A 21,342-nucleotide genomic window follows, 5' to 3' on the forward strand; every position below is an offset into this window, starting at 1 on the left:
GGCAGCTTTTTCCTCCTGACAGGAATTCTTAATCCAGGCACTTCTCCTGCTCTTTTCCTGGTGAAATAGAGAGATCAACCTTTGTAAACATTTCAGGATGATACATTTGCTAGAATCTGTCTTTTTTCTTTACCCTCTCCCATTCTTTAATATTCTTTTAGTGCAAAGATTTATCTTGTATTTCCTGTGGCCTGTTGACTGACACAGCTGAACTGAAATGCACACCCTACTTTTACTGTGCTTTATGAGTTATAATAAAATGATTACAGAAAGTGTTCACAAGTTTGCTGGGGCAAAGTTGAGAGGCCATGTGAAACCAGCCCAGTTTAAGTAGTTCTCTGCCGTGTAAAACCAACCCAGTTATTGCCACAATAACCAGCAGGAGTGGGTGGACATTGAAGTTAAAATACTTGGTTTCAGGGATGTTTCAGGGAACCTCTCTTCCAAGTATGTCTTTCATTTGATCTATTTCACACATTATCATTCATAATGTAACATCATGGCATCAATTAACACATTATAGGAGGCAGGATTTCTTTTTTTCCAACTTACCCCAGAGTACCCTCTTATCATTTGACCATGGTTAATTGATTGCAAAATAACCTTTCTCTTTAATTATTAGCCCAAACATTCTAGTTTAAGAGAACTATAACAAATTGATATTTTTCCTAATCCAGAGCTTTTGTCGCTCCATCTTCCTTGAGAGAATGAATTCTACACAGAAATATACCTGCAAGTACAAATTATATGTATCAAGCTTTACTTCTTAGCTTTCCTTAGAGCCTAAAAGATTTCACTAGCATCAGCATTTCTCTGTCTCAATTTACCAGGAGAAAAACAGTAATGCAGGGAAATTAAAGACCACTTTACCAATGTCTGAGTTAGTTCCTAGTTTGAATACTGAGTTGAAACACAGAAAACCATGGAGACATAGCTGTAGACCTGACGATGCTCTGCAGTCACCTTTAACTTCCCAACCCTGCTCAAGGGCCACACTTGTGTCCTGTAAGTGTTCCCTTTGGCCATAACTCTACACCTTTTTCCGTTTATGCCATTTTCACTCAGTTCTCCAGTACAACAGAGATGTCCATGAGTAAGCACAGACTGTGGAATATGATTGAACTTTGAAGACAAAAAGAGATGATCTACATTTCAAAGAAAAGGAGCAAAATCGCTTAATATTTGATGTCCTTTTGATTTGGACTGTTTGTGTTCACTGTCTCTCAATATTGTCTCAAAGGAGCTGAGATAATTTATTGGGAGATGATTGGGATGATCTCGGGATGTGCAGCATGACAAATCATACCAGTTTAAATGTAACTGCTTTTTAATTACAATGTCAAAAATGATACAGTCCCACTGCAGAAACATACCAGTGTGCCTCTCTAAAATTGCCTTTCACTCTTTTCCCTGACATAATCTTCAATTAGTTCAGGGAAGGTTACTGTGGTCACGACTTGACATGATGAAGCCTGATGTAGTAAATTAAAAATGAATAGGAAATTATTCACATATCACTGCCTGTGTGGTTTTCAGCAGAGGGTGAGGTGTACTGAATATCAAAGCCTGGGCTGTCCCCTGAGCTCACAGGCACCTGCAGGTCAATGAACCCTGTTCATTGTTGCAAAACATCCCTACCCAGAGATAAGAGTGTTGTGGTTACCTGCGTTCAGTTACAGCCTGGTTAGCACTGACAGGGATATTCCAGTTAATCATTACTGAGCCAGAGCCCAGCCCTTTGAGCTGCTTTGTCCCCAGTTCTGATTCCAGGCAGGAAAGAGCCCAGCCCATGCATGTGAGCCGTGAACACCCTGACTGTCCTACAGTCGCAATCCATGGCATGCCAGGATTGCTGAGGAACACCCCTGCAAAGGGCAGTGCTGACAGTGGGAGACTCCCCAGAGAAGGAGGACATCAGCCATTCCCTGGGCCTGCACAGCAGCCCAAACCTGGGGAAGAGGAAACAAGAACCACTGCAGGGAAAAGCTCCCAGAGGCTGGATAGGAGACCCTGATACTGGAGACCCAGCATTTCCCAGAAAAAAGAGCAGTAGGACAAGGGAAGAAATATGATGCATCATTGGCAGTGGTGAATTTTCATTCCCTGTGTGATTGCCAGGATTCTTGATTGCCCAGAAAAGTCAGCACTTGGTAAAAATATTGTAATGTCTGAGAGGTTTCACCCTGCACCCTGCAGCTGAAGGTGCAGCCAGAGGAGAGGGGGATTGGCCAGCTTCTCTGACCACTTCCACACTTAGCAGCCAGCAAAGCCCTCCAAACACCCACATGTTTTGGGATGCTGAGAAAATGCAGCGAATTTAAATCAAAATCATTGCTTGAATGAAATAATACATATTTATTGGTAATTTACACACATTACTAATAATGATGATGGACTAGCATAGCAAAGAACCTTTAATTTTGTAATTATGTATTTCCCTGTCATGGATATAGTATCTTAACACAGATCTTAACAAAACCACAGCTTTTGTTACCTACTGAAACAGAACAAACTGTTCCGTGTAGAAATATTGTTTCATGTGATGTTCTTGCCTATAAAATACACAAGATAGCCTCAGGTAAAGGCTCTTTTCATGGCTATAGAATTAAGCAAGCAAAAGCTGATTAACATTGGATTTTGACATGTCAGCTTCAGTTTTAATTTTTTAAATTTCCTGCAATCAGCAGGTTCTGTGGAAAGTATGCTGCTTGCAAGCCATAGGGTTACTTAGGGTAAGTCTTTCAATGAAATAACACAGCAGTAACAGAAACTCAATCTGTGACCTATAGGACCTTGGACAATGGCACACATCAAAGGTACATGTATAAACTGCAAGAAGCACAGATAAGATTAGCACTGGTGTCACACACTCCTAGAGCTGCTGCAGCTTGTCTCTGCTCTCTCCGTTTCCTCTAAGTAACAACTGTGGTTGCAGGCAGCATGTGAAGTGACACAAGTCTGTCCAAAATACATTCATATACTTGGCATTGCAGTGTCCCTCAGCTATGTTTAAGCTACAAGGTGTCCAGAATCCTGGGTGAATGCTGCAGCCCTTGGAGAAATCCAGGACTACATTTCTTGATGGAAAAACAGGTGAAGTTCAGGCGAGGCCACGCACATTGGTCTTATGGTTTATTTCCCCAAAGGAAAATCATGCTGCAACACGTTTCTCTTTCCCCCATCTTTATAGTTTTTATTGTAACAGGTCCCTGCTGTTACTACCAAAAGAAGTATTCAACATCCTCAGATGGGATGGGAGTGCCTGTGCAGGGCTGCTGGTGAGCTGAGCCCGTGCAACCTGTCCATTGCCTTCTGCAACACTGCTCAGCATAACCATTGCCATTGCTCTGCTGCTGCTCATTATTTCCCATCTCATTCCTCTCCCAGCTCTTGCTCCTGCTGATCCAGAGCACCAACACCTTGCCCTGTTAGAGTACTCTGTACTGCTGCTGGTAACTGAGCACAGCAAATATTTGGTTACACGCAGTCAAACACGTCCCTCATGTCCTGAGGAACTTTCTTCATTAACAGATGACAGAGAATGAAAGAGCAGTGAATAACTGCAGGCTTTTGACTAAACTGAACTCTTAGGTGTGACTGTTTGAATATTTCATTACACATTTGAGCCACCTCTTCCTATGAATGGCCATTAAATGCAATGTCTAGCACCAGGTACCACTGCTCGAGTCTATTGTTTTATTATTACTGCTCTTTGAATTTTCCAAAAATTTGGGTGAAAGCCAATATTTTATATGTACAGCTTTGTGAAAACTGTGGTGTACTCCAACAGCATTTAACTTGAATTCTTGTCTTCTGTGCAGTGGAAGCACAGGAAAAGTTCAGCTGTAAGTTGTATGAAAGGGATCAACCTCCATCTCTGGGACCTTCCTTGGAATGTGGGGTTTTGCCTTCAAGGCAGGATGGATACTGCAGAGCTGTTGGTGTAGTCTAGAAATCCAAAGAAACAGTGAGGTCAAGAATGTTATTTCTTGCAAGATACAGATTTCAGTAATTTAAATGTGAATGTAGAAGATATGAAACTTTTTTAATTGTGCAGACAATTGTAGTTTTTGGACAAGCATTTTAAAAGTCGGCACACAGTGGTGACTGGGATCATTGGCTTATTTCATTTGTTGCATCCATTGATCATGGATTTTGAGATGCTGACCACAAAAGAGGCACATGAATTTCCCAAATTTTTCCAAACTGAACTTTACCTACTAGTAATGCTATCTTCATCAGACTTCACTTCCTATTAGCCTCACAGTGAGACATCTCCTTAAATCTCAGCGAAGCAAACTGGATTCTGGAAAGAGCAAAGAAAGCATTGCTCTTGTTGCCAGATAGATGCATATCTAATGTGCAATAAATCAACTGGGCACAAAAGGAGAATTGGTAATGGTTTTTCTACAATGATTTTCAAAAGAAGTTTCTTTTATAACTCCAGTCTGGAGCCCCTGAAGCTCCTGAGTGGTCTGCCCTGTGGTGCACTGCCCAGATTGTGCCTGTTGTTTGTTGTTTGCTGTGCACCAGCAGTATGTCTGTCTGGTGACTTAGTACCATATGACTAAACAGAAAGTGAACTTAACAGCCTCCATCAGAGCTCTGGAACATAATACAGCTCCCTCCAGCTCATCATCTGATGGGTCAAACCCAGAGACTCCCAGATTCCATCAAAATATCTTTTCTTATGGCATTAAGAGTTCAGAGGTCAAGTTTTAGGGCATGTTGATAGACTTCTGAGATCCAGAGGCATTTGTGAAACACCACCACTCCAAATAAAGGAGAGAAAAATAGGACCATGAAATTGGCTAGCCTCAAAGATGCTTCTTACAAACATCAGACATGTTGTGGTCTCTTGCACACCTGTGATTGGTGGATGAAATCTGAGGTGACTCTGATGAGCAGCAGCTTGTCATAGTTGGTTGCAGTAACAAGAACATTTAAACTAGTGAGAACACGCCTAAAGAAAGCCAACATTTCAAGTGTTGCTGCAAACAGTGAAGTTTGTTTCCTCCTGTATTTAAATTAGGAGGAATACTGTGATAGCAGCCACTGGATTAAACTAGCTCACTGCCAATGATTAATTGAACTTTGGGCTGCAGGTGAGTAACACCCTTAAGAACATCCTGTGGCTGCAGCTCTCCTCACAGAGAGCAGCAGGCACAACTTCCCCAGGATTTTTCCTGTTGAAAGCAGTGAGAAAGCTCAGAGAAGAAGAAAAACTATTCTTATCTTCACTCCCTGCATCTGTTGTTTGGCACATTCAGAATCTGTTATGAAAATTGTTTACCAAAAGTAGTTTCTTAATTAGGCACGGGTGACAGATATTTTAGATTGATTGACCAATTAAGTCAAAATTGTGTTGTGACTGTCTGAAAAGGTCACAGGTTTTTCTTTAGTTTTAGTTTTAGTATTAGTATTAGTATGGTATAGTATAGTAATGTATTATAACATAGTATAGCTTAATAAAACTTTTGTTCAGCCTTCTGAAACCATAGAGTCAAAGCCCTTTATTCCCCAGCTGGGGTTCACCCAGCATCAATCGTGTCCCATCATCAGGAAACATTGTGAGCCCCCAGCCTAAGAGTGGGAACAACACTCCATTGTAACTGGGTGTCCCAGACACAAAACCAGCCAGAATGAACGCATTTGGATACTTTTGGGCACACAATGGTTCCCTGGGCAGGTACAGTACCTCTAGTGGGGTCATATGGGCTGGAGTGTGGGCTGAACTCCTGCAGCAGCTGTGCCTTGTATTCATGAAAAAGCCTAAAAGACATGGCCTAAAATCCATGACATATGAGAGTGTGAAAAGAGAGCTGTTGAGGGATAGACACTGATTGTGCCTCTGCTATTTTCTCCTTTGATCCTGTTTTCAATTTTTCAATTAATTCTATTTGCAAGCCCCTAATTATTTGGCCTCCTCTGACTTACTCATCCATAGTAAATTACAGTAGCTATTTCAAAAGATAAAATTAATCCTAAATTACACCCAAAGTTACTTCTGAGCTGTGCTTATGCAAGTCCAGAGGATCTTCCTCAGCATTGAATAGACAAATAAATGTCCTTGAAAACAGTGCTCTGGTAAATGGGTGGAGCTCAGCAGGAGAACACAAGGCCACTCAAGGAATAGAAATGCAAAGAGAAGTCAAACTCAGCATTCAGGAGATAGGAAGGGTGATATGCAGACCAGTGCTATAAGGAAAGTAAGAGAGTTTTAATCTCCAGATAACCTTTCTATGCTTCCTGAGGGTGAAGCCAACACACAATGGAAATGTCAGCTGTATTCCAGACCTGTTACAAGAGCAAGTATGGGGTGAATTCAGATGAACCATGCAGGTGGGATCACAAGCTCCTCCATTAGTAATCTCTGCTTTCTGTGAATTACACTTTTATTCCACTAAGAATCACCCCCCCCAGAATCTCATGTGATCATTTCTGAACATTTCTTTTGCAGGTACATTTTTGCTCCTCTATTTTGAAAAGGTCAACTTTACAAATGTCTACTAATTCTGTAATTTCTACTAGTACTGCTGACATTTGATTGCCTGGTATCTCTCTCCTCACAGTGTAAAGCACTCAGAAATTGTGGGTCACCATTATGAAATAAGGTTAGAAAGCAATTTTTAAGGTAATAATAAGTAGGAGGCTCTTTGTATTTGGAGTTTGGCTTTTGAACTGCTAGGGCAGACTCAATTTATGTTTTTAAGCCTTACTCACGCTGTGAGGGTAAAGATATTCACATTTTCATAGGATTCTGTGGATTGTAGTATAAATTAAACATTTATATGAAAGAATGTTCAAGATTAAACTACTGGATAAGAAAACTGCGTTTCTAATTGTTAAAATTTATCTGCCTCTCTGAAAACATAAATTTTTCTGCTCTTGTTTTTAAACCATCATTTTTAATTTTTTTTTTTTAAATATCGTCTCTGTAAATAACTGTTGAAAATTGCCTTAATTACTGATTCTCCTTCAGACCTGGGGGACTTATAAATATTCTTCCAGTCCCCTGCCTACGTGAGATGAGCCACACCAGAGCATTGACAGTCAGAGCACAAAGCAGTTTAGGGCAGGGAAGGAAGCTGCATCCGATGGAAATTCCGAGAAGAGCTTGGGCAGCAGAGTGCAATTCCTCTCTGGGCCTTGGCCAGGCCGTCACCAGGCAGAGCCCTCCCTGGCAGGGAGATGGCCTGGGAGCTCTGGAGACCCTCACAGGCAGCAGCTGATCCCTGACCCAGCTGGGGCTGTGCACCCCAAGGCCCCACCTGCACCAGCGCATACAGCCCAAGTGTCCCGTTCCTTTGGAGACAATATTTCCTCTGGAATTGCACATTGTCCAGCATCCCTAGTGATCCAGCTGCTCTGAGCTTACTCCTTAGCTCTCTTCTGTGCCATTGGCACGTGTAAGTGAGGAATATTCTGCATTTCTGAGTTTAACACCTACCTGGAGGCCTCCCTGCCATCCCTGAGGACTGCAGGCTTTGAGCAAGCAGTGGGAACAGAGCTGCCATGGCATGTGCATCTGTAGGAATTCAGCTGCTGTGGAATAGCCCAAAAGAAGTACAAGATCTTTCAGGGAACCACACCACCTCTAGGGTGACTCTAGAGACCACAGCACCTTCAGGCAAAAGATGTAAAGGTAACTTAAATTATTTAAATGATATTCTATTATTTAAGCACACCTATTACATATAATTAGTGCGCATATTATGGATGTACAGAACACATTCCTGTTACAGATAATAGGGTAATTCCTTCATTTAAAACTAATTTTAACATCAAAGGCTCTGGCTGGCTGGAGCAACTCTCTTCCTTGGCATACACAAAACACCACAGAGTAGTTGTATGTGCACACTGGTGGATGGTTTGAACATGTCACAGGCTCCCATTATACAACAAAGTGCCTTTGATGTGTCTGTTTGTTGCCTGGAAATCAGTGTGAGACCTACATGTTCCACTGGGAGCTTTGGGTTAATTAAGTTTATCATTTCCACGTGGGGCCTGGTATGATCTGGGGCCAAGGCAGGCAGTAACTTTGGCTTGATGGGAACATTTCACTGTTCTTCCACTTACTCAGTATCACTTCTTTAAAAAACAGGTATTTCCAGGGGGGTTGATGAGCAAATTTGGAAGAAACTGGTGGCTAAATAAAACACATACTTTACGTGGATAACAGTATGTTTCCAAAGAAATCCCTTGTGTGTGAATCCTTGTTTAAGAGATAAGCTAGGCCCTAATGCATCCTTTCGTGTTACAAAGCTCTGCACACAGGTAAAAGCTGTATGACATGGCCAGTGCCCTCTCTTTATCTGTGACCATATATTGTGTGTCTGTAGTCACAGCAGTGGAAGGAGCAGGAGGGACACACAGGTGCAGTCTGAGCCCTCCGGGTGCCCAGTGCCAGATAACCCTAACCCTCCTAGGAGCCTTGCATGCTGCCTTCTCCTCTCTGGCTCTTTGAAGAGAGGTGATGACTGCAGCCAGGGTTCAGAGTTCCCCTGCTCAGCCAAGGAGGGAGCAGAAAGAAGTTCCAGGATGTTAGGACACAGAAATGCCCTAGGATTTGCAGCATTTATGTGATAACAGGCAGAAGACATGCATGCTCCTGTCAGGAGCATCATCCAAGTGACAAGACCTGCAGGCTGGAACCTGCTGAATTTCCCATCCTTGAAGCTGGATTTTCCCTTTTGATCAATTCCTGTTGTGGCATCATTGTTGGAATAGCCTGGAGGAACAACCTGTATAATATATTGAATTGGAATGCAAACACAGCAAAGGCACGAGCGAGGTGCAGCAGCAACCAGCAAGTGTTGAGCTGCCTTGCTCCAGGCAGCATCAGAAAAAAACAAGGCAAAAGTGGGAAAGGGAGGGGAATTTATCCTCCAGGTTCAGCTCTGTGTGCACAGGGAGCATGGCAGTGTGGAATGTGTCCTGTCTGAGCACAGTCCCCACCAGGGTTGGCCAGCTCCAGGTGAGGTGAGATCAGGTGGAAATACCCATTGGGGGCCTGGGGGAAGAGGAGGGTGGGAACTCCTGGGAGCAGCAAGGCTGAGTCACTCAGTTCCGTTCTCCTTCAAGCAGTCAGGCAGCTTTGGAGATCAGATACACAATCTGACCTGTTCCACAGTGACAAATGAATAAAAGACCTTGCAAAAGGATTGGAAACTCATTCAAATGAAATAGTGCATGAAAGTGGGCATAAAATACGCTGCAGTAAATAGTAATGAATAAAACTTTGAAGGAGCTGCAATTTTACAGATTCTTAAGTAGTGCTGCACTTCCAGAGCTATTTGCCTGACATTAACAATGTCTTCCCATTTCCTAGTGAATACAAAGAAATATGTAACTTTTTCCAGATAAAACCATCATATAGGTTGGTAACTATAGGAGATAACTGTTGGAAAAATTCCAAATTTGCCTCTTCTCTTTTTAAAATAAAATTGATCTTTTGACTCTCCTAATTTTGAGGAGAGTTTAAGAATTTGCAGGAGTATGTGAGGGTTGAGTCTTTCTAAAAAGAACATGCATCATCTAGAAGAGAAACTCCCTGAAGCTTCATCTCTGAAGATAAAATGAGTTTCCTCTCTTCAAAAGCTCTTTCTTCCCAAGTAAATATTCAAATTATAACACCCAGGGTTGTCTGGAAAACAAACTATATTGCAGAGAAAGTAATCTAATTTTTCACCAAGATACTTCTAATTACTTTAAAATATCTAGAAGTTAGCTGGATAGCTTCAAGAGCAAATCCATGCAGTTCTTGTGCAGAATGGTCTAATTATGAAGATGGGAGAAAGGAACCACAGGAACTCCAGACCTCTGTCTGGTAGCTGATCAGCCTCTGATATTCTTCCCATGATTGTCAAGGTCATCCAGCCTTCCTGTACTTTATTTCCTCAGGTGTGAAATAGGGATGATTTTTCCATAAGTCACATTAACACTAAGAATGCTGAGACTGTAGGTTTTCAATATGAGGACTTGGACCATGCACTCAGAATTCAAACCCATTCATTGTTCTCCTTCCCTGCAGTCCTGCCTGCCCTGCTAGAAAACGTGTTAGAAAAGTCACCACCATCAAGTCCTTCAAACATGAAGTTCTGACACAAGGACAGCTGGTGCACCTGGGACAAAGAGTCAGGGAATTGATCTCAGCTGTGAACTTCTGCATAACGAGCAGAGGTTCTAAGGTGAACAATACCAGGAGATGTTTTATGGATGTTAACTAGCTTGACTCCACAATCATCAAAGTCATACTGACTTCAGTCACTCTCTAAACGCCCCAAGAAAAGACTCATATGTGATTGCAGTCAAGTGATTGCTTTGTGGATGTTGCCTGAAAAAACACAGGGCTTGGTAGCTGCAATGAGACCTTAGACCCTCTTAGCCACAGAGCTGTGGTCAGTACAATTATAGAACAGGCTGTGATGAAGTTAGACCCCAGATATATTTGCTTCAGACCCTGAAATGTACCCTTCTGAAAAACATTCAAAACTACACCCTCCTGGAGGTAAAAAATTCCAAATTCCATACTTTGGCTGGGACAGTTTTGAGATGTTCACTCTCACCATAGCCCACCTTCTGAGGAAAAAGGCTGCACAGAGATCTCCTTTTTCTGCTGGTGCTCCACACTGTCCTTGCACAACTGCTTGCATTGAAGGTGAAATGCACCCATTAGCTGCTGAGAATGAGCATGTTTTCCTCCTGCAAAGGGCCACACGTGGAGATAAAAGCTGGCCCTGAATGGAAACGAGAAGATGAGGCAGAAGAAATGTAAAGCATCCCTGGAGAGGAACGTGCAGCTCCAGCATGTGGGTCCAGGTGCTGACAGCCCTGCACATGGAGATGGAGCTCACAGCTCTGGAATCCTGGCTGGAATTTGCTCTGGGATGTGTCAGTGGCCCAGTGTGCCTGGCTGGCTGGCAGCCACAGGGAGAGCAGTGCCTTCTGTGAGCAGAGTGATGTGCTTCAGGCAACAAAGTCCTCACTCAGTGCTGCCCAGAGTAGCAGCAGCTGAGGGGAGGTAGGATTGGGCGTTTTCCAAAATATCTGGAGCAAGTAAGCCTCTTAAGTCAGGCCTTCCCAGTGCTCTGGTTATAATCTGGAGCTAATAGAAAGGTGTCTGGATACCAGAGCAGACATTAATAATTATTGTAGTGTGTGATTGCTTGGGCCAAATAAAGCTTCTGATACTTCCTCTGCATTTTTGACTTTCTTATCTCAATCATCTCCTAATGTGAAGGCACAAAGTGTCTAGCAGTGGCAATTTGCCAGCCCTTTCAGCATTTATGTATCTCCTTTAATAATAAAGAGCTGGTAGCTGTTTTCCCACCCTTCTTGGCACCAAAATGGCTTTGTCTTGAGCCTCCCAGGTGTTAGTGTTAATGCCCCTTTTTACTGGAATTTTGCTTTTGGTGGGCACCAGTCCAACCAAATTTATCCTGCATGGCCTGGTAACAGGCAGTGTTTCCACTGGGCATGCAGAGACAACAAGTTTGGTAAGAAGAATCTCTTTTTTTTGTCATTTTTACTTGGTGAAATACATCTGAATCCTTCTCAAATGCAGTTTGTCTGACTAATAGCAGCATCCCACATTCAACTCATTGCTACCCGTCTTAAAACTATGCTAGCAATGACATATTAACAGAAGGAAATTTTCTCAAGAGACAGAAATCCCAGTTTAATTTGCTAGAAATTATCAGGGAAATTGTTTTTCATAAAAATTTCAAGTTTCCTCAAGTGGATCACTAGCAAAGATCATACTTTTGTGCTCAGATCCACAAGAAAAGTGTAAGCTGTATTTAAGAAAAGCATAAGTATCTTACAGTTCTTCCAGCTGAATTTTCAAAAATTAGCAAAGATCAGTTGTCATTATTTAGCTTTACATTTTTTAAAATCTTTGTTCTTGGAATTTTGTGGCGGGTTTTTATGTTGTGGGTTTTTGTTTGTTTGCTTGTTTGGGTTTTTTCATTAGACTTCATCTTCAACACAGATGAAGTTTAATGAACAGATAAATATTAGTGTCCTCCATACAGAAAAAATAAAATAATATATAATTTCAAAAAACCCTGCAGGCAGTGTTGAATATGAGCTCTTTATTTGCTGAGTAAGGGATCCAGTCCTGGGCCTGTGTACAACCTGTATAACTCATTCTAGCCCCGTGCCTCTGTTTACCTACCAGAAAGTTGGTACAATGTGCTTCAGACTATAGGAGAAAAGAGGGAATTGGTGTTGTCAAAGTGTTTTGACATCCTTTGGTGAGATTAAAAACTGAAGATTTGCACACTTATTGACAAGTCAGAAAATTTTGTTGCCCTTCATTACTACAATGATGAAAATCTAACGATAATGTAGCTCGCTATCAAAAGCTGAAGTCTGCAAAGTTGCAGAAGTGTTTTTAAAACTACTTTTAAACAACACTTCACATAGATATTCTGGAAACTCATTCTTTGACTTAGATATATTTCACTTATAGAGAAATCTAGTAAAACACAGAGAGAGGGAGGAAATACTTTTAATGTATTTCGAAGTTTATTTTTCTTAATAATTTTTAGGTCGAAAGCATGGTACATTACCAAGAAGTGCATGGCACTGAATTCATCCCTTTGGCTAGCACAGCTCAAAGAGGGCCAAGGAGATGACTGATAGATACACTTCTGCACAGAGCATGTAACATCCACTGGTAACACATCCATTGGGAAGCAATCTGTGGGCACATAGCATCTATAACATCTTCAAATGTGGTAGTCTGTTGTGTATATACAAAATCAGAAAAATATATTCCTTCTTGCTTATATACACTATAAAACATAAGAATAAAATCTGCAATGGTTTTCAGTAACTTAAAAGAGACCAGACTTTCCTGATTTAGAGCTTTAGAAACACCTCCTCAGCATCGCTTGTCTTGGACCATTGTTATAAAAAAGTTGCAGAAGGAAAGCAAACCTTCTGGACAGTATTCCTCAGCCACCTTTTTCTGGTCAATGTAATCTACATCTTCCACGCAGTCTTGAGGACTCTGTTCAAGCCTTTTTTCAGTCACAGAGGCATCTGCTGGAGCCTGAACAACTTCTTTGGTGTGATGCGTTGTGTTCTCTCTGGCAGGACCCTCTGCTGTTAGCAGGCTTGAGTGAGTCAGCCTGAGGTGAGCACTTCGTGGGCCTTTCCTGCATAATTTGGATTTTAGTACACTTTTGGGGTCTTGACAAATCTGCTTCTGCTTCTTGAGGGATCGGGAGACTTGTCTCCAGTAGGATTTCTGGTTTGCTGCATACTGTGCACAGCCAGAAGGGTCTCCAGAGAACTCACACCAGAACTCACTGTCCCCCTGCCTGCACCGCACCTGCACAGTAACAGCGTTTGTGTCCAGCACTGACCACGTGCACTCAGCATTTTCCTTGGTTTCAAACTTGCCTTTAAGAGATGATTTTCCTCCTTTTGATTTCTGCCCCTTTTCATTTCCTTGTTTAGATTCCTTTTGTTTTTTTCCACCATGTTCTATGCCTTGTCTTCCCTTTTTTCTTTCCTTCTGCCTTTCACAGTTGGCCAGGAGCATCTCGGAGACCAGCATCAACACACAAAGGAGTCCAAAGCTTTTGATCCTCATGGTCTCTGTCCTGCCTGGTATCTTCCTTCAAAAAGAAACAAAACAATAAAAAACCTTTTCACTTAATGCTATATTACATTTGACAGTGGAAGTTTTTCAGACATGGCATTGCACTGCACTTTGGTACCTATTAAAGTGATGTTATCAGCAAAATGATCTGTCCTTTGTGTAAACAATACCTGGTTTAAATACCATTATGAATTACCCTTGTGAGAGGCTGTGGAGTAACTTTCAGTTACTTTATCTATGCAATGGGGAACAGAAGAGTCACTGCCAGGGCATGCTACAGCCCAGTGACTGAAGTACCTTAATTAAAATCTTTTCTGCAGTCAGAGAAGAAATTTGGACTTTGGATTTGTCAATCTCAGATCGATATCTTAAATTATAACAATAAAGCAGTTGTTCCCACAATCTCCCATGTTGTGAAATGACTCATAAGCATTTTTGACTCCAACCTCTGGCTATTCTTCAAAAATATCCCAGACAGAAAGGAAACTGTTGGGTTCAAGTTGAAGCAAACTATTTTGTAGGCATCCTGAAAATCCTTGTAATTCACTGGTTATGTCAGTATTTAAATTTGCTCTGAAAAAAATTGGTTGTCTTCGTTGGTTATGGTTGTCTTTCCAGACAGCAAAAAGTAACTCTTGATGCATTCTTTTCCACCTTGACTGCTAGACAAAGAGAATTACCTTTTTGCTGTTGAAGATAACCTGCAGAGTACTGGGCTGTGCTTAAAGCCACAAAATTGCAGGCATAAATGTGCAACTTCAGTTCTGAAATTTAGCTAGTTAGCAAATTATTGTCAAGGTGATCCCTGCATCTGCACAGAGCATGCTTATTTCTGTAGGTGTTTGCCTTTATAAAACAGCTTTCAGGATGAAAGAAGGGCTTAAACCTGGTATTTTGATGATCAAAATCCTAAATGTATTTTTAAGATGTTTCCATCATAGTTATCTCTGTAGCCAAGATTTTGTGTTAGAAAGCAGAAATGAATGTGCAGCCAGGCTAACAAAGTATCTATTTCAGCATTCAGTTAATGGCAAATATTGAAATAATCTAAATATCTGAATAATCCAAATATCTAAATAATCTAAATTAATGTAAATGAATTTAGAAAGCAGAACACACAGGTAGCAGCTTCTATGAGCAGGCTGTACTTAGTTTTCACTAGACTTGCTTCATGCCCTGTGCCATACCCAAATCTTCCTTCCATGGACCCCTCCTTTGGGGACCTCATGTGGCACTCACGGTTCTGTTGCAAGCACAGCAAACACAGCATTCAATTATCTGCAAATATTGAAATAATCTAAATACATAAATAATCTAAATTAATGTAAATTAATTTAGAAAGCAGAATGGACAGGTAGCAGCATCTATGAGCAGGCTGTACTTAGTTCTCACTCGATTTGCTTCATGCCCTGTGCCATACCCAAATCTTCCTTCCATGAACCCCTCTTTGGGAACCTCATGTGGCACTCACAGTTCCATTGCAAGCACAGCAAACACAGCATTAAATGGATGAGGAATTCCCAGTGCCCTCCTGCTGCAGGTGGGGCAGTGCACAGGGAAGGTGAGTGCAGTGCATACCTTGCAGGGGGCTGGGACACCCAGGCGCAGCTCCCGGTGCGATTCCCTCCTCCAGAAGAGCCGGAGCTGCTGCAGGAGCAGCGGGTGTTTTTAAAGGCAGGGACACGCCTTCGGGGCTCCAGAGGGATTGTTACAGCACAATAGGACTGTGCAGGGCCATGCTCACCCACCTCTGACACACCTCCCTGGAAAAGTGCCAGTCCTCATTCCCAGCACAGAAAAAGCACCTGGCTATGGGGGCGGCAAGGTGAGCTTGCGTAATTTGGGTGTTCCTTTGGCCAAGTCCTTCCCTGCTCTTGAACAATGATAAGAACTTTATCAGATCATGAGCTTCTCTAAAGTCTCTTTTACCAGCTATTGAGGGATGCGTCCTGCAATGCCCTCAACACGTTGCACTGTCATTGTGCTTAGCAGAATTTGATAATGATAATGAAAACAATTCCACAAAGCATTTCTAAGTTACCTTTTGAACTTTTTGTTACCCCGTGTCACAAAAACTGGCACTGAAGAACTTCAAACACCCAAAATAAGGAACTATTGAGTAGTAAGGAATACCAGTCCAGAGGAGGGCCACTAAGTTTATCAGAGAGCCGCTCTCCTGAGAGCACAGGCTGGGGCAGGAGAGTCAGCTGGAGAAGAGAAGGCTCCAGTGAGATTTTCCAGCAGCCCTTCAGTGTCTAGAGAGGATCTACAAGAGAGCCAGGGAGGCACTTTGTACAGAGCATGTAATAACAGGACAAGGGGTGATGGCTTTAAACTGAAAGAGATTTGGATTAGATAAAATAGGAGGAAGGAAGTTTTTTATAAGGGTGATAAGACACTGGATAGATTAACCTGAGAGGTTGTGGACTTCCCATCCCTGGGAATTTTCAAGGCCAGGCTGGATGGGCTCTGAGCAAACTGGTCCAGGGGAGGTTCCCTGTCCATGGCAGGGGGCTGGAGCTAGATGGTATTTAAAGGTCCCTTCCAATCCAAACCATTCTAGGATTCTCTGATTGTATGACTGCATTTAGGAAAGTGTCCATAAGCATGAAACTCAGAAACAAATTCAAACTCCTGCAGAATTAGTGACAGACAGGTCTAAGGTTCAGCTGCACAGCAATGGTCTATGTTCCCCCCTCTCTGCCAACTTTTGTGTGTGAAAGGTGTGTGTTACATCATTATGGGACCAGATTGAAAGAAAAAGCATTAGATAAATCTAAAAACACATTCAGAGCTGGGGAGAGGAGTCCCTCTTTGTAGCTTCATTGCTTCAGGTTTATTGAAGAAATGTAAGGCATTTGTTGTACATGCTTGGGAAATATCAGAATAAAACAAGAATGCAAGAAGAGAGAAAAGCAGAAACTGGTGTAAGGTATAGACAGGCATTCCTCTTTGGTTCTTTCCCATCCAATGTAAGTGGAATTATATGAAGGGACAGAGCTGTAGGCAAGGTATTGTCTAGACTGGTTTGGCAATGAGGAGACTGTTAACTTTCTTTAAAAAATCACAAACAAAAATTAGGAAGAGAGAGTGCAATTCTGCCACTCATGCAGGACAGAAATGCAGAGAATGGGATGCATTTACTTGAAAACCAAAGAGTTTGATCTGTATATCAGAGCTATCTCCCAAGACATGTCTGCTTTTTGATTGAGTTCAGCTATCAGATGTGCCCCGTGCACTTTTGATAGGCATGAGTACGTATGAAACTATTTGCAAGAGTCCACTAAATGTGAAAGATTTGTAGTTAACACTGGCAAGGGATGATGAATTAGGGGCAGGGATGACTCAGGGATCAGAAAATAAATAATAATGTGTGGTGGAATGGAATCAGAGAAGTAGGACAATGCAAGAGGTAAGTAAGGCAGACATTGTCATGCCCAGGAGTCCTAAACCAATACCCCAGAGTAGGCACAGCACCATCTGAAGCATTTAGTATATTGTGGGATCCTCAAAACTGTGCAGCTGCATTAGTGTGGCTGTGTGCTGTAGTTAATGAGCCTCTCATCAGGGCTAATTACCCTGGGGACAGCATAAAAACAAAGGGCCATGCTAACCTCATGTTCTGGTACTAATTTAGGTGCAGTTTTAACATGCCCGATTACTTGGGCAAACACAAATAAACATATAAATTAAAATATTGGCAGATGAGGGTATAGGTTCAGCTATGAGAGCTTTGAGCAAGCTGCTCTTTTGGCAAGGGACTGCCAAAGCCAAAACCCTCACCAAACTGCCAAAGCCAAAACCCTCAGCAAGCCAAAAACCTCACCAAACCACCTTCCTACTGCAGCTGAACTATGTGTCCAGACAGGTAAGAGAGGGAGGTTACAAGTATTGAAGAACCATGGGAAATGTGACCAAGCACTGATTTACAGGAAGGAGCTATTTGTTCCTGTTCCAGCTCTGTCACACACTTTCTCAGAGATATTCACTAGGAGATGCCAGATGTTCTTCACCTGGAAAGGGAATGTTCTTGCAGGTGATGTTGCAACAATTTTTTTGTCTGCATTTACAAAATGCCATTTATTGGTGAGACTAACCACAAGGTATTGAAAATATTTAAGCATTCCACCATTCATCACTTTCAAAATTCCCTGTTTTGATGGCTTTGACAAGCAAAATAAGTTTCAATGTCAGTGTTAGTTCAGCTGCTCCATGTCAATGGGACATATGAGCCTACTTCACAAAAATGGGGGAGGACAGGCAGAGAAAAGGCTGCAAAAGTGAAAATCTGCTTTCTCTTCCTTTGGTGCTCCCTCCCTGAGGTTGTGGCAAGCTAGACATGTCAGCTCTTCCCATCTGTGGTGTGCAGGAGCTTCTGTAGAGTTCTGCAGTCAGGTGTTTGTTGACATGGGCACCATCATCTTTGAGATAATCTGTCTGAGCCAGCTGGAGCTCTTGCCTGACCTGCTTAGATGATTTAAAAATCTCAGGAAACCAAGATTTACATATTTAGGTGCATAAAAAGCAGCCTCAGCCTATGGAGGTTGGTCTGGACATCAGGGAGTTTTATTGCTATGCCCTCAGAATATCTCTTTTGTTTGGTTGTTATTAGATAATAACAGATGCTTTGTGGATGTCTCCTACCTACCTGGCATGTAGTACACATTCATCCTGTAGCTCAGAAATCCTTCTGGGAGCTGTGCTATCAGGTGATCAGAACAGCCACTTCCTTCAATTTTCATTTTTAAAAGAAAGTACACAAAATTAAATTATGAGCTCAATTTCTTAGATGCTTAATTAGTACCTAATTGCCAACAAAAAAGTTGATGCAAAAACCTGTTTATAATATAATTTCCAAAAAAGCATTTTTTCCTTTCTGTCATGCACATCTTAAAATACCCCTTAATTGTGCCCTCTGCTGGGCTGAAATGCTGTTTGCTTGTAAACTGCATGCACAGATTTGCCCCAGAACAAACAGTGCAGACAATTCATCAAAAGACAATTTGATCCATGCAACAAATGGCAAACCTGAACAGCCAATTTGGCAAGGTAAAACTTATGGAGAGCTGTTTAGTTATTAAAATAAAAAGGCATAGGAAAAAATTGGCAACACTGGCAAATAAATGTAGTCATTGAGAATTACAAACATAGATACTCAAATCCCAGTGTAAATTCTGTATGGAAAATCTCAGACCAGAGATACTCCTGTGCCTTTTGTCTCAAATTTCAGACAGGTAATTAGCATCTTTAGTTTTTCATCAGAACTGTTATAATTAAATCAATAATTAAATTCTGCTGTTTAAGCAAAGAGAAGAAGAGGTTTCATGCTTATTATTATGTTACGATTCATTGGTGTGGAAGAAGCACAGTATTTTCTCAGTTAGTTCTTGTTGCTGCTTAAATATTATCCACATATATGTATTTTTTATATAGGAAATTATTATCATTTATACTATTAGTTGCAGTGGTGCATTATTTGCAAACTGCAGTTTCATGTGGTGTCTTCTCTGTGACATCAAGAGGCTCCTGTTCATTCATAGCTTTTTCCTCACAGAATAAAAACTAAATTTTATAAACAAACAGTAAAACTTTTGTATAAAAAATTTATATTTTTATATTATATATATTATATTATATTATATTATATTATATTATATTATATTATATTTTATTATATTATATTATTTATATGTATTATATTTATAAAATTTATATTTATAATATTTATTTGTGAATAGTAAATGGTTGATTGGACTCCTTTGACCATCTAAAAATAAGGTTCCATAGAATGTCAGCCATTTGTCAGTCATCAGTGTGGCAACAAGATGTTTTTCTCTGTGCAAATGCTCAGGCAGAATGAATTAAAACAAACCCAGGATCAGTGATGTGAAGAGCTGCTTACATTTCAAATTAAGGTCCATCAGTACTGTCAATTCAATTCAATACAAGCACTCAAACAATTTGTGGTGTCTAGGCACACACATCATCAATATGGGATTCTGGCTGTGATTAAAACCAAGCAGCCAGTTCTGGTGCTGTTCACTAACCAAACACAGCAGGCCCAGGCTGTAGGTGCCATCACTTCTGTCGGAACTCCTGCTGAAGGACCAAGTGTGTCCATGGGCAGAAGTGGCGGCCCCAGCTCTGCCCCCGGAGCAGTCACTGTGTGCGGCACTGAGGGCTGCGCTCGGGCACTCCCGTCCCTGCGTGAGCAAGCTTCAGGCAAGGAGCTGAAACTCCATTTCCTGCTCGACTCTGTGAGCTGAGGAGTAACAAAAGGCAGTGAGCTATCAGCCCTGAGCGCTGCAGCCCTTCCACACAGCAATAAAGTGCTTGTCTCACAGGCAGAGACCCCTTCACCAGCTCTCCTGCAGCTCCCTGCCTGTGCCCAACACGTCAGGAAATGATTCCATGGCCTACTGGCCTTCCTCTGGAAGGGGCTGTTTAATTTAAAATGTAGTGATGGTTTCAGTCCACTGAGGTCTGCTAATTAATGATTCTACATGGAGGCACACTTATTTGAAAGAAGTGGAAGCAAACTTATCAGTTAACAATTTTCAGTTACTTCTGACCTGGGATTAAATTCATATTAGTTAAATAAAGATTTTTAAAAGGCATCATTGAGATGCCTCTTTTCATTGAGACTAGCACCATCCAATTATTTCACAAGCTGGCCAAAACTGACAACTGAATTTGGCAGAACAGCACCCACATGAAAATTAATATCATGAAACCCAAATAAAAATAAACAAACACTATTTAATTCAAATAAGTATTAACTGTAAGTTAATCAGAGAACAACAGAAATAAAATGACTGCTTTATATTTTAAGCTAATTAAAAAAGAGCAATTTACAAGATTAAATAGTAAGGTTATTTTATAGCAAACTCCAGTTTATGCAGAGGTTCACATTTAAATTTAAGAACTAAATTCCTCAGACATTAGTAAATTGAGTGAAAGCTGCTGCTTCATATAGTGGTTATCTCTAAGTGAAACTAACAGCTTAATAATTTTATCCATCATTTTTAAGCCCAGTATTACTGTTTACCTTCTTCATCTATGAAGTCAGTAGTTTTTACGTGTGGTGCTTCTTTATTTACGTGATGCATTATCCTGGCAGCATTCTGATTTAGAGATCCTGACATTCGTTGCCACCAAGGTTCTGCTCCCAGCTCCTTGTGCAGTCAGCAGTGGCTGATGTGTCACTGAGCTGCTCTCTGACCGTGCTGGAGCAGGCAGAGCTCACTCCCAGACCTGCAGAGCGCTGCTCTGTCTCTGCAGGCAAGGACAGCGGGGTTTCCGCAAAAACACAGCTGGGTTTGACTCATTCAAGCAGATCCAAGCCCGTGATGGTCATTAGGAATGTTTCTGAAATAGTGAGGAAATTCCTCTTGTTTAATGAGATAATACAGAGAAAAAAAACCTGCACAATAAAGAGAACACCCAAAATTTTGATGCTAAATGGAGCTTACAAAGGGTTTTGCCTTGGCAGGAGGCGGCCTTCTGAATTCAAACAAGGGAAATTTGAGATGTCTCCTCTCCCTTAATTTTATCGTGGAAGTATGTCAGACTGACCTTAAAAAAGTTTGCTTGACATTGAAACAATTCAAAGAAGTATAAATATTTGCCATTAAATAAACATGATTATCCTCTTCTATACAGGACCTTAAATGCTGATGCCATGATAAGAATGATTGTTGCTATACAAGACACAAGAGTTGGTGGTA

At 41.4% G+C, this 21,342-nt stretch overlaps 1 protein-coding gene across 3 annotated transcripts; it reads right to left on the reverse strand.

The window, feature by feature from the left end:
* Positions 1-12,559: 12,559 nt before the first annotated feature.
* On the reverse strand, positions 12,560-20,792 carry FGFBP1 (fibroblast growth factor binding protein 1). 3 transcript variants are annotated; one of them, XM_058804137.1, is made up of 3 exons: positions 20,664-20,792; positions 18,264-18,344; positions 12,560-13,631 (listed from the first exon to the last, which is right to left on the reverse strand). In XM_058804137.1, exon 3 carries the CDS (start codon positions 13,604-13,606, stop codon positions 12,890-12,892), a length of 717 nt encoding a protein of 238 aa, XP_058660120.1. In that variant the 5' UTR covers positions 13,607-13,631; positions 18,264-18,344; positions 20,664-20,792; the 3' UTR covers positions 12,560-12,889. The 3 variants fall into 3 exon arrangements, with proteins under 3 accessions (XP_058660120.1, XP_058660121.1, XP_058660119.1); XM_058804138.1 differs by lacking the exon at positions 18,264-18,344 and having other exon boundaries at positions 20,664-20,775; XM_058804136.1 differs by lacking the exons at positions 18,264-18,344; positions 20,664-20,792 and adding an exon at positions 15,194-15,240.
* Positions 20,793-21,342: the final 550 nt, after the last annotated feature.

This window comes from Ammospiza caudacuta, chromosome 4, assembly GCF_027887145.1.
Source record: "Ammospiza caudacuta isolate bAmmCau1 chromosome 4, bAmmCau1.pri, whole genome shotgun sequence".
Classification (NCBI taxonomy): Eukaryota; Metazoa; Chordata; class Aves; order Passeriformes; family Passerellidae; genus Ammospiza; species Ammospiza caudacuta.